Source organism: Alligator mississippiensis, chromosome 1, assembly GCF_030867095.1.
Source record: "Alligator mississippiensis isolate rAllMis1 chromosome 1, rAllMis1, whole genome shotgun sequence".
Lineage (NCBI taxonomy): Eukaryota > Metazoa > Chordata > Crocodylia > Alligatoridae > Alligator > Alligator mississippiensis.
In genome coordinates, this window is record NC_081824.1 from 128,061,792 (window position 1) to 128,075,280 (window position 13,489).

The 13,489-nt window shown below is 42.5% G+C and overlaps 1 protein-coding gene across 9 annotated transcripts in view; it reads left to right on the forward strand.

Annotated features, from left to right (window-relative positions):
* The window catches only part of SASH1 (SAM and SH3 domain containing 1), an 843,969-nt gene that overhangs the window by 789,334 nt on the left and 41,146 nt on the right, over positions 1–13,489 (forward strand). For 6 of the 9 annotated variants that reach the window (XM_019488349.2, XM_019488350.2, XM_059713862.1 and 3 more), the window contains 2 exons: positions 6,235–6,367; positions 11,550–11,896. In XM_019488349.2, coding sequence (XP_019343894.1) covers positions 6,235–6,367; positions 11,550–11,896 — 480 coding nt within the window. Of the gene's footprint in view, positions 1–24; positions 293–5,374; positions 5,567–5,726; positions 6,057–6,234; positions 6,368–11,549; positions 11,897–13,489 lie in introns of those variants that run through there. The other 3 variants (XM_019488353.2, XM_019488352.2, XM_019488354.2) reach the window with 3 other exon arrangements.

A 13,489-nucleotide genomic window follows, 5' to 3' on the forward strand; every position in this document is an offset into this window, starting at 1 on the left:
GCAGCTAGCAAGTAACTGGGAGAATCAATCAGTGAGCAGAAAACAGCTAATTGAGTCCAGCATCGTGCTTTTTTCCTTCCTTGCGTATTAAGTAGTAGAACTAGAGCTAGTTTGGTGTCTGATAATGTAACTCCAGAGAAGAGGCATCGTGTGCACAGGATACGAATCAACTATAATAGTTAAGAGGAGGTGTCTAAACCTGAATTTTAGAGTTACAAAGCTGACGGAGCAGGAGTTGAGCGCTTGGGGAATCTTTTGAAACTGAGCTTTAGGCCTATAAATGCCGAAGCTGGTAAGTCATTGTGTGTGTGGTGTGATGTGGAGAAGATGTACTTCTATCTCAGATAGAAAGAGAAAAGGCTTTTGTGGTTATTCTTAGGCAAAGTACAGCATGATGAGCTTTTCTTGTCTCCTCTTTTCCTTTCCCTGGGATTTTGAATTCTTTTGGTTCTGTTTTCCTGTCTTCCTATCCAGGCATTTTGGGGGGTTTTTGAAGTAGAATAGCTTGAGGGTTTTGATAGATGTAAAGTTCATTCATCCAAGTGTTGATGATGAATGTAAAGAGGGAAAAGGAGAAATGGACACGTGTAGCCACATCTCCTAAAGGGAGCAGCAAATCTCTTTGCTATGCTATGGGGCTCAGAACTCTGTAATGAGCAAACAAGGAATGTTGCGATCTGTCCGTTAATCAACTTGTGCATTTGCCCCACTTTGTCCCTCAAGAATTGTCTGACTGTCCAAACACAATTGCAATCTGGGGCTCAATCAGACGTTCAGAGGTATCCTGGTTCAGTGCAGAAATAAACTATTACCGGGGCGTGAAATTAATTTTCAAAGCTTGACAGCTTTCCAAATGGCTTCATACAGCTTGAATAAAACATTGTGTATGTGTTTGTGTACAGAGCTGAAGCAAAATAATCAATTAAACTGACTTGATGTATACACTGTCTTAATATTTATTTTTTTTAAACACTTAAACTTGCATGTTTGCGCGTTGTGTGTTTTACAAAGAACACTGCTGAAGCTCTGACATGATCCCAAGTATAGCATAGCCCTGTGAAATGTTAGCTACTTCTGTTTTACATCCCACCAAAAATGCCAAATACCTCCCATACCCGCTTTAGTTTAAGGAGTTGATTAAAATGGGGAAGTTAGCATTGTTGGACATTTCTTTACTGCAGAGAGCCTATGCTCTAAATGGACAAGCATAAAGGAGTCAGGAAGAGAAGGGAGAGGAGGTGGAAGGGAGGCAAGCTGAGTGCAGGATAGTAAGTTTAGGGCTGCTTGAGTGCAATAAGCTCTTGTTAGTTCCTTGATTTGAGTTTGCATGGTTCCTTTCTCTTTTTTCCCAACGAGTTGTTCTGATTTTAGTTGAGGGATTGTGGGGGGAAAGTTTTGAGGGTGGTTTCTTGGAGTGGGGAGTTGCGTGGGGTATGGAATAAAGGAGGATATTTCTGGTACCAGGGGACAGGCGGGGGATGGCTCAGTTAGTGCTTTGAGAACATTTCCATGCTTTCATGATCACATTTGTTATTGATGAAGGAGCTGAGCAAGGTTGAGACTGCTTGTATTTTTTCCAACCCTCCGATGTGTCCTTTGTATGCAGTCCTCAGTATTTACAGATGCTGTTAATTTAGTTCCCGTTTCCCTATAGTCCTTCGTGCGTCTGTGTAATAGAGTTCTCCAAGCTGGCCTGATTTCTTCACTATTAGAACATTGCAGATGTGTCAAGGATGCACTTGTTCCAAAAGAAGCTGGGAAAGGAGGCTCCGCCCTAACTTTTGTGCCAAATAGGCCCCATAGGCTTTGCTATATTCCACTGGCAGCTGAATGGTGCGCTATCTCTTTAAAGCACGTATAATTTTGTATATTGGCTTGGTCAATTTGTTATGGTTTAAAACTGTGGAGCCAGCTGTCTGCAATCTGATGTAATGTTGCCATGGAAACTAGAAATGAAACACTTAAGCATTCACCACAGAATTACTACATACAGCATTAGCCAAAATAATTAAAAGTTGAGCCATATGGGCTTTTGGATGGAAAAAATTTGCAGCAGAGAAGATGGAAATGAAGCTGTTCCTATTTACAGTACTGTAAATCCATTTGTTTTCCCTGCAGAATATTAAAAGAGGCCTCTTCATGCAGCTACTTGAGAGTCACGGTGTTCTGCACATTACTGGACTCTATTTGCTATACAGAGAGAGTTAGCTATGCTGAAATTTAGTGTAATAAGATAGCCTTATGCATGTAGCAATAAAGTATTTATGGAGTCACTACAGTGTAAGTGCTCTCTGACCCCTGAGTGGGACACCTACTATGCTGAATGCTAGAAAGTGCCCTTTCTTTCTGATTGCTGTGGGACCCTTCCCTGCAGGAAACCATTTACCCTAATGCAGATTTTCTTCATTTCCTATCAGTCATTCTACTCAGGGCAACTCTTTGAAAAGGTCTTCCTTGCATCTCCAGAGAGGCTATACCTGTGCTTTTGTATTACTACATATACTACACTGAAAGACTTAAGAGGATTTATTTGACTTCAATAGCAAACTCAATTGATACCTTCTGCAAAACATCTTACAACTGGGAAGGAAGCTGTTTTTTCAGCCTATATGAATATTGATGACATTTTAAGAATTCAAAAATATTTTTCCACCTAAATAGGGACAAAAAGTCTGAATCTCAGAAATGTCTATTTACTGAAAATCCTCCAAAAAAGAATGGTTTGGGGTTAATCAGAATGTTTTGGTTAGATAATTTCAACACTTATAATTTTAATTTCAATTTTTTTTTAATATTAGGTTTTAAAACCCACAAAAAATCACTTAGAACCAAAACTAGAAATTTCCATTTTTAAAATGCCAAAATGTGATGTTTTGACTTTCTGGGTTTTTTCCAATTTTTTTTAATAGGAAATTCATCACAACCAACTCCTCCTTGCAAGTACTTTCTGTTTCAGCAAATTGGCATTTCCTAACTAGTGGCATAAATGGCATACATTTTGGAATCCATCATTCTCCTGTCTGCTCTCTTTAACCATCTTACTTCCCCACATAGATATAGATATAGATATACGAAGCCACTGGATAATTCTTTGACTAAAAGTGACAACAAACTCTGAAATCAAGCAGAAGACTATGCAGTGTGGAGATACATACATATACATGCAGATAGCTGTGTGTGCGTGTGTATGCACATGCGTGTGTATTATATATAGTGTATCATATGTGTGTGTGTGTATACATCTCCATGCTGCATGGTCTTCTACTTGATTTCAGAATTTGCTGTACTTTTAGTCAAAGGATTATCCAGTGGCTTCCGTTGTTTATATGAGCTGATAACTTTCAGCTGAGTAAGGTTTGGAAGTGTTCCTTCACTATCCATAAAATAACCTAGGTTTGAAGGAAAGAAATATGGAATGATGCTGAAACTGCAGGAGATGCTGCCCAATTTTTAGAGGACGGGGGGGGGGGGGGGGGTGTTCTCCCTTGTTTTATTGAGTGGGTAAACTCTTGGTGCCAGGGATCACACCTGTTTATGCCATACCAAGCATTCTGAGTGTTACTAGAAAACAACAATAACTAATATAGTTGTCAGGCATTTGAGAAATGTCATCCTTATCTATTAAATCTATGCTTCTTAAGATGATGAAAGGACAGTTATTTAATTGACAACAGCGATGTTGGTAAGGTTTGTTGTTTTGGACTGCCATATCTTTTCCCAAGAAAGTATGGTTGTAAATGGGCCCCTTGAGTTTTTCTGAGATCACATTTTTTTAAAGTAGTGTCCTCAAAAGCAAGAGTATATGAAAAGAATTGATGAGTATTTGGAATAATAATAAAGGCAATGACTTTTTTAAGAAGTTCATTGCATTTAAATGTCTTTCTAATTTGTTTTAAAATAAATGCATCACTCATGGAAAGGTTGGTGGTGGTCACATGCTAGGATGTGCCTCTTAGAATAGAAAGTCCTATCTCTTGCTCTTGCTTCAACCCTAATCTCCATTTTTCCTCCAAACCAAAGATGTTTGATAAGGGATGTTTGTTTTGTTCAACACTCAGTAACTCCTGCCAGCTCCAGTTTCTGACCTGAAGTTTTATCTTACAGGACAATTTTTCCTGATTTAACCAGTTTGGTGCTATGCTACATTATTGTGTTAAAATAATAAACTTCTGGTTGGGGTAACTAGTACAGACATAGGTGACATGTAGGGCAGGCACGGGGGGGCACGTGTCCCCCCTGAGATTGGCTGCTGCCGAAGCTGCCACCAGCTTCTGCGGGCAGTCACCGCTTGCACACATCCCCACCCTCTCCTGCACTGCCGACGCAGCTGGCAGCGTGCAGTCCCTGCTCACCACCCTCTCCCTCCCCCGCCACCAATGCTGGTGGCTGTGGGCGGTCGCCACTTGACAACAAAGATGCCAGTGGCTGCGGGCAATCCCTGCTCACCGCCATGGTGCCCCCTCAGTCTCAGGAGGCACCAGTCATCATTCATCAGTACAGGTATAGTTTGTACCTATGATAATTCTTGCGTTCTAATTTTATCCTTGTCTTCAGGACCATTGGAATTGCCATGCGAGATCAGACCTGTGGTCCCCCTCCTCCTTTTTGCCTGGCAGTGGTGTGAATTTCATTGCAAATAAGTAAATTAGACAATGTGGGGCAAATTCTCTGCTTATATAGCTCCACTGGTTTCCCTGGACCTCCTGGGAGAATTACATTTTTGGTACACATGACAAATTTCCCAATAATTTTGGCAGGCAATGTCATCTGCTGCACCAGCTGAAAAATTTGACACCATGAAGTAGATTTGTCAAAGCTTTGCCTAGTTCCTCGTGACTTTTAAAAAGAATGAATCCCTTTGAGGCAACTCCTTTGTGCCTTTGAAAATGTACTTGTGTACACGTCAGTGAGCAGCTACATCCTTGCCCATCATATGTTCTGTTACTTCGTTCTAATACATAGGCCAGTAAGCTTTTATAAGCACGCTGTGGTTTAAATGAAGGCAGGTCAGTGGGTTTTCTTTAAATCTAAAATATGAGAAGAAAATATTGATGCTGTCTGGCATGGGAGCTCAGATGCTGTGAAGTTCATTGACAGGAAGTTACATTAAGATTTTTGTGCAGGACCTTAGAATGTGATGAATTGGCTGGGCTGTGAATGCAGACAAAGTAAGGTATACAATCCACGCAACACTCCAGCTGGAGTCAGCGCTGTTCTCTGGAATGCGCTGTGTACAGTGCCAGTGCTGTACTGTACGAATTGGAGTCTCTCCTCCTCTCCCCCCCCCGCCTTTTTTTTTTTTTTTTTTTTACATTCTAAACAGATTAAAACAGAGGAAGTAGCATATTGAACATTGGATCTGGCTCGAAAATTGAAGCACTCATCTTGTTCACAAGGAATGGATTGTTTCAGCTTGTTGTGTCACTGCTGCTAGAGAGAGGGAATTTTTTTTTGTCTCTGTAATGTTTGATACTTGAGGGAAAACAGCTGGAACTGAACATACTGGATCAGATGCAAAATGAAACGGGATGTTGGGGAATATGGACTGTACTGTATATCTGAAAAGGTCAGAGTTTTCCCTTGGTCAGTGTCAGAGGAATGCTGTGTCCATCTTTAATCCTAGCCTTGAGAGCCTTCAGAAAGAGCGTGGGGAGGGGGGAGGAGGAAAAGAGTATTTTGTAGCTGTGGCATTGTGTAACGAATGAACGAGGAGAGGATGAGGTCTCCTCCTTCCCTTCCCTTTCCTTGTGCTGCTGTTTTTGATTTTCTGGGAAGGACTGGAAAAAAGAGTCAATGATAGAGTTTCATTTTGGAGAAGCTGTTTATAACCCGGTTTAAACAGCACGTTTTGAGAGGCCAGACAGACCAGTGCCTGACCCAAACCACAGAAGCATAACTGGTGTGGTAAGAAGAGCCCTGGGAAAAGAGCCCTGCCTGAAGTGTTCTGAAAGGGGACGTGGAAGTAGTTATTATACAATGCATGGGAAGGAAGACAAGGGCAGGAATGCATTTTGGTGCCTAGGACTTTACATTGAACAGATTTAGAAATCAAAATGGTATGTCACGCTTTTCTAAAAGCCCTCAATAATTTAAGCTCTGACCCGGGATGAAAATATAACCCCAGTTACAGGAGCTGCCTTGACTCTGAGCAGCAGCTGAGCTGGGTAACCTTGACTTCAACAAGCAAGCCATGGAACAGTTACTTTATTAACATTCCCTTTGTTTCTTTGCCAGTCAAGAGAACAATCGGATGATGAAACAGAGGAGTCGGTGAAGTTTAAGAGATTGCACAAGCTGGTAAATTCTACTCGCAGAGTCCGAAAGAAACTAATTAGGGTGGAAGAAATGAAAAAACCCAGCATGGAAGGTAAAAGCAAAGTATATATAGTTATTCACACATAAATGAATATGTAAATTTACTTTTTCTGTTGAGTGGAAAAATGTGAGGGAGAGGGGGAGGAGAGGAAGGGGGGAAACTCTGGGTAAGGGATAATGAGAAGTATTGTGCTTGTTACCACAGATCTGCGTTTCTGTGAATTTGGGTGCTGTTTGTCCTAAAGGCTGAATTATCCAGCCCTTTTAAGACTCTAATGTGAAGGAAGTGGCCATCTCAGATGTGGTCACTGCTGGAGCTGAAGGTCTGCTAATATCCTCAGAAAGAGCCTGGAGTGACCCTTATCCGGCGGTTAGAACTTGGCTTTGTGTTTTCAGCCCCTGTGTTGCACATTGTAGAGGAAATGAAGCTAGAAGAAATCCCATTCTGCTGTCCCAAACGTATCACAAAGACGGGAACAGAATCACTGTGCTTTGTTCCCTCCTTCTGAATCCTGGGAGACACCTCAGTACAAACATTGCACAGTTGAGGCTCTAGGGATTTGGGAGGGGAGCCGCTGGTTGGTGGAGGTGGAGCAGTTGCTCTGCATGGCATCATCCCTTAGCAAAGCTACGGGATTTCTATCAGACATTCTTGTGTGGGGGATAATTGCTGCTTCATGTAGTTAACTCCTTTTCTGTGCTTTCTGCAGTCCTGGTGGGGAATGCATGGGGAAGAGTTTGCAACGTGGCTTCACAATGGGCCATACTGCTGCTAGTGGGAAAGCCTGCAGAAAGTGCAAAAGCGCTTATCCTTAACTCTTCAGGGAAGACATGCTTAACTCACAACTCTGGTCTGCACATTCTGGATAAACTTGCCTGGGTCCAAACAGCTATAGTGCAAAGCCATATTCCTGGTACTGTGGACTGTAGTTCTGTATGGGTGTGGTAGTCACCTATAAATGTCTCAAGGACTTCTGGACCCATGGCTCTTTTTGCTGAAGTACGCAGAACCACTAAAGGATTCTTTCCCAGGGGACTGGAGGCAGACATACTATTTAAACCCAAGAGTCCTGGAATTCATATGAAGTTTGATATTGTCATATTGTTTGCTCTCTCTTTATGTCACCACTTTTCTCTCCCCACACTTGTCTTACCTGTCCATTTTGATTGTAAAATGTTCTGGAAAGGGACACTTTGCTGCTTTGCACTTGTACAGCACAATGCATAATGGGCTGTTTTTCAAGGTTGGTCCTTTGGACTGTTGTAATAAACACGACTGATAACACGGTAGATTTGCCTTATTCTAGAGCCCCTCCCCGAAAGCGCTGAAAAGCTGTTCCTTCACTCAGGGTTGAATTATGTGGTTTCCTCAAGCAGTTTTGCTTTCTTCCTCAAGTCTTTTGTGGCAGAATAAAATTTTAAAATGCAAAGCACTTTTTGAACACTGTCCAAGGATCACTGCAGCATCCTACAGTATGGGAAAGTGATTCTCAGTCAGGGTGCCATGAGATCTTTTGAAGGGTCTGCAAGCTGTGAGGAGATAAGTGCAGGCTCAGCTTTATACCTGCCTGGCTGCTGCCCTACCCCCATTGCCAAGCCCCTCCACAAGGAGGCAAATACTGTCATAAATATATTACTTTTGAAAGTGGAGTATTGCTCAATTCACAAAGGTTATTAGGGGTGCCTTGAGTCAAACCGGGGGTGCCTCGAGTCAAAACAGTTGAGAACCACAGGGGGATCACTAGGGAAAGTGTTAAGTGACTTGTCCAAGACCATGACCAAAAAAGATACTGTTGTGAGAGCTGAGAATAGAAATAAGATCTTTTGGCCCTAACCAATTAGACCAGTCCTCCTTTTAGGAAGCAGTAGTCTGATGGGAGCAACAAAGAGCTGCTGCTGCCATCAGCACCATGGCAGCCAGTGCTGTCCCACGCATCTCAACTGTCCCAGGCACAGAGCTACTCTGCTTACGCCTTTGTCAGCAAGTACTTAAATTTGATAGAATAATGTTTGCTCGTGAGGTGAGACATTTGCTATTTTTTTGTAAAGAGTATGAGCATGTGAAGCTATATGTCAGATCTCTTGATGGCTAACTTCTTAGATTTGGTCCAGTAACAACAAAATCAGATTTAAGAAATTAGTTAACATTTAATGACCTTTGTTGAAGCATAAGTTCACTTAGAATAAGAAATACAGTTCCCCAGATAAATTTTCCATGCCTAGGTCAGAGATCGTTTTCCCAATTTTTCCCAACACATTTCTGTTTTTCTAAAGAAAAGCACACTGCAATTCCAGATGCTGCTTCTTATGCTTCTAACGTGGACTCTTTCATCCTAGTCGGTTTAAACTTGGGTGGTCACTAGTGTGTGTTGATGACTGAATGTACGGGTATTTTATCTTAATTTTCTCTTCACAGTGAAATCATTGATGCCCACTAGTTCTCAGCTATCTTTTCACAGTAGTGTTTTTGAAGAATTCATATTTATATCATTGTCATTATGGCTCTGCACTATGGGGTGGCTTTGCTGAGGCATATGATGCACATTATATATTTTCTAAGTTGTTTAAAACATATGGCTAGCTCTGTAGACTGGTGTAATTTGCCAACATTTCCTCGCTCCCGTGAGAACTTTTATTTTCTGTTACGTTAGAAAGGAAATTAATTTAACCACAGAACAGATCAGTGAAAGTGTCCTTAAGAATCTGGATTAGAACAGCAAACCCCAGAAAATGAAGTGTGCTGGGTTTGTCACCCTTCCTCACCTTATCTGCCTATATGTTGGTAGAATAGAGTACGGGGTTTTAACTAATATGGATACAGCAGGAGTTAGCGACTTCTGGCCCATGGAGCCATTGAATCTGGTCTGTGGACATGAGGCTTTGGTGGTATTTGATTGTGGGGGGCTTCAGCTGAAGATGCTGTCCCTGGGCCACTATGGAGAAACGTGCCAGTTGTAGGGAGGTCCTACCATCTGCTCACGCACCTACCTCTAATCCAAGCCCACATCAGGAAAAGATTACTTACCACTGGTGTACAGCAAGTGTCTTTTGCCAACAAAATGAACTAAAGATAACACAGAATTTTCAGGTTAAACGTATGCTATTCCAGTCATTTTAGGATTTAGACTTTATTAGTTTATAGGATAGTTTACTGATGAAGCTACATAGTGATTAAAATCAGTGAGTCCCTATCTGAACACTATGGAGGCTAATCAAGTTGCACTAGGGATGGGTATAGCACAGTGTAAGCTACAGCATGCAAGAGATTGCGCACTCACTAAGAATCGATGGAACTGTTTTTTGAGGAGGATGGATCTCTCTCTCTCTTGCAAATGTATACCGGTATAGCGGAGAGGCCTGTACAGTGTGTGCATGCTCCTTTTTGACATTTTCCTTTTCTCTGCATCTGACATCTGGCTTAAAAGATGCTTGGAAGGAAAACTTAGAAAAGTGTTTCCTCTGTTCCTTACGTAGGAAAAGGTCTTTAGGTTTCTGCTTGCCTTCATTTACTCCAAAAGCAGTCCCATGTCTTGTTCAAACCGTTGTTGTAAAGTAATAATTCAGTTTCAAAACATCTCTTTTCTCTTACTGCCTACAATGTAGCTGATGGAGAGCAGCTGAAAAACACGCATTCCTATCATTAAAGGGACACAAATGAGATGCTACGCCCACATTGTGACCTACTTTTTTTCTTACATCTGCTTTTAAGTAAACACAATGTAAATAGAACTCAGTGTTTCCACCAGGAAGCCCAAGCATTTGCATTTGCTCCTGGACCTCAGCTGCATACCTTGCAGGAACTAACACTAGTATTTATGGTAGTGCTGGGTACTGGAAATCTGAAATGTGTTGTGGAGTATTTTGCTTTTTTAGAATCCTGAATGCAGTTGTAGTCCTTAGTATTCCCATTGCAGCGATGGGATCTGAGCTCTAGGGACCAACCAAATGGTGTGAGTTCTCCCCTATAGTGTGCTTTGCAAGGGTGAACAGGGGAACATTTCTTTTCTATTCTACTTTATTCTATCCTTCTCTATTCTATTCTACTCTATTAATCTTCAAAGTAAAGTTGACTTTTGATGAGACTTCCTCCACACTCTATGCTTCAGGGCTGCTATTTTCTTAAATTTTTTTTTTTTTTTAATCAAAATCTGCCATCTTTAATTGAACAGACATCTCTAGGAATTCACTTGGGTAGGTGTGTTCAATCACTGGCTCTTGGACCAGATGCAGCTCACGGAGCTTCCCATGACCTGAAAGTTAGGTAGCAGCGGGGTATTAACAGCTAGTTGCCGTTGCCCTGCTGCCAAATTTCTGGACCTGTGGGGACCCACAGTTGGGGCTGCATGGGGTCCAATCCTGGTGTGCAAGGCTAGGCAGAGGTGGCACAGGGCCTGATTTTGGCACACGGAGCCTGATCTGGCCCACAGATTGGTCCTGACCCATGGAGCCAAAAGTTTGAGCACCCCTGCACTTAGGCTATTGCATATTTTGGCCCCTTGCTGATAATGTAATAGACGGAGAAGCAATAACAACCCAGCATAGGGGCAACAAGTTCTGGCAAACAGGGAACATACTAGAGATTGAAGGGCTGATCCCAGCTCTGCCACTGATTTGCTGTGCACTTAGAGCAAAATATTGCATTTCTATTCATCTACCACATCTTTAAGATAGAGAAAATACCTCCTGTATCTTCATGAGAATGGTGAAAATGATGGATGAGAACTACTGTGTAAATGCTAAATATTTTATCACTATTATTATATCTTATTAATATATATAAACAATGTTTGTAGGCATTTAGAGAGAGAATATTTTGTGCTAGGCAATGAATATTTGTTTCAGCTTTTCAAGGGTTTTAGTAGTGACACTACTTGGAGGAAAAGCAATGTTTTAAATGCTGAAAAGGCCTAAATTGGGGCCTTTTGAAAATAGTCCATACCACTATTTCTTATTAAGTTATCCTAGAATTTTAACTTAGCAAGTAGGAGGAGGGTGAAATCATTACAACACACTCCATCGGCAAATGCAGTAGGGGCTCCTGTGCATCACAGCCGATAGGTAGAATTTATTATTATTATAATTATTTTCAATTTAAAGGCATGTCTGTTGTTGTTTTAATTAAAGGAAATGAATGTTCCTATGCCAAGCTGCAGGGGAAGAGACATTAATGTATGAGTAAATTAGAAGATAAGTGTGAAAGATGACATGCATTATGCTGCCTTTGTCCCCTGTAGGTGTGGAAGAGCACTCACTCGACAGCTCTCCTATACTGGATGACAGATCGGCACTTTATTCTGGAGTTCACAAGAAGCAATTCTATTATGATGGCTCCTGTGAGAAGCAGCCAGAGGATGATTCAGACTCACTCACTACTTCCCCTTCATCTAGCAGTCTAGATACCTGGGGTGCTAATCGGAAGCTGGTGAAGACCTTCAGCAAAAATGACGGTCGTGGCCTTATTAAGCCCCCCAAGAAACTTGGGACATTTTTCTCTTACCCAGAAGAAGAAAAGACCCAGAAAGTTTGCCGCTCCTTGACAGATGGGGAAATGAAGAAGAGCCTTGGCTCCCTGAGCCATGGGGTAAGTACTGAAAGTGTTTGCTTTTATGACAACAGGCACAAGCACCATCTCTTGGTGTCCTTGGAGGAGGTTCAAAGTGTCAGGAAGCAGATCCGACTGAAGAAAATGGATGCTAACTATTCCTGTTCCAGAGCTTTTCTTTGCCAGCGTCCTGCTAGGAAAGGAGCATGTCCCACAACTTGTGACCTCCAGCTGCTCCGGCACAAAGCCAAAGGAGGAGGAGGTTGTGGCTTCCCAAACAGAAGGCTACGGGGTCGTACTTCTGTCAGCGAGTTCAATATCACCTATGTGGTGGAGAGAAGCCTATACAGCCACCTCAACCTATCACAGCTGGTGCGCCCTGTCACTGATAGGACCCTGAGCAAGGCTGACAAACAGGACCTGAGGAGATGCCTGCTGGAGGAAGATGAGGAAGCCAAGAGGAAGTGGGCTGCCACAGTGGACCGCTGCACTAAAAGGGTTCTCTTGAGAATCCACCAAAAGTCTGTGAGTCAAAGAGCTGTCATAACAGAGGCCTTCCAATTTCTTTGAGGTTGCAGTCAGCCACATTGCTGCTTTCTACCCTAAGCTACACCCTTTGGTTCAATGCTTTCACTTCTTACTTACTGGCAGAAGATTTTAAACATGAGAGAGATGTGGAGGGGGGGAGGGTATTCCAGTCCCCAGTGAAAAAGTCTCCTTGAGCTCCCATCTGCCAGGAGCATCTCAATGAGAAATAGCAAATGTGACAAGAAAAGGTTTTTCTTAAAGCTCAGAAATGGACATTAAAAGAGAAGCAATACAACAGTGTTCCCCCACTGTTCTGAAAATTAGTCCTGCATTCTTTTAAAGAAAATATTGTCATAGATTCATAGATGTTTGGGTCGGAAGGGACCTCAACAGATCATCGAGTCCGACCCCCTGCATAGGCAGGAAAGAGTGCTGGGGTCAGATGATTGTGGGCTATTGTAAACCCTTTAGAGACATGGAAAACTCTTAGTACCCTGCTTCTCTCTCTCTGCTTCCTTCTGCTTTCTGTACTGCCCTCATTCCCGCTCTCCCCACCCTCCAGTTTTTCTTCTCAGCTGCTAACGCAGCTCACTCAGCTCAGTAGCTTACCTCCTACATGCAAAGCACTCAGAGAGGCAGGGAGTCCACTCCTGCCTGCTGCTTCCCCCCCACCCAAACTTGTCTTCTCAGCCTGATAATGCTCTGGGTCCTTTCTGCACCATGCCTGGTTGCTGCTTCTACTTCCTGAGCATGACATGAAGGGAACATAGTGATATGGAAAAGAGAAGGGTTGGTCAGCCAAGTACAACAGGAAATAAGTAAAGTGAGTTAAGCTGTGCTCCAAATCCCCAAACCAGCCATTGCTCTTTTTGGCTGCAAAACTCCTAGAATATGTGAACTATGAGCAGTATAGACAAAAAGATGTTTGGTTGTGATGCCAAGGAAATAAGCTTCATGCATCCCCAGGACACCATGGAGACGCACCAAGTCACTGTTCTTGTCACCAGAAGCCCCAGTGTTGGGGATCCCCATAAAGGTGTCCTTACCACCTCATTTCTGAGGTTGATGTGTACAGATGGGTGGATCTCAGCAGAGTGACTGAAC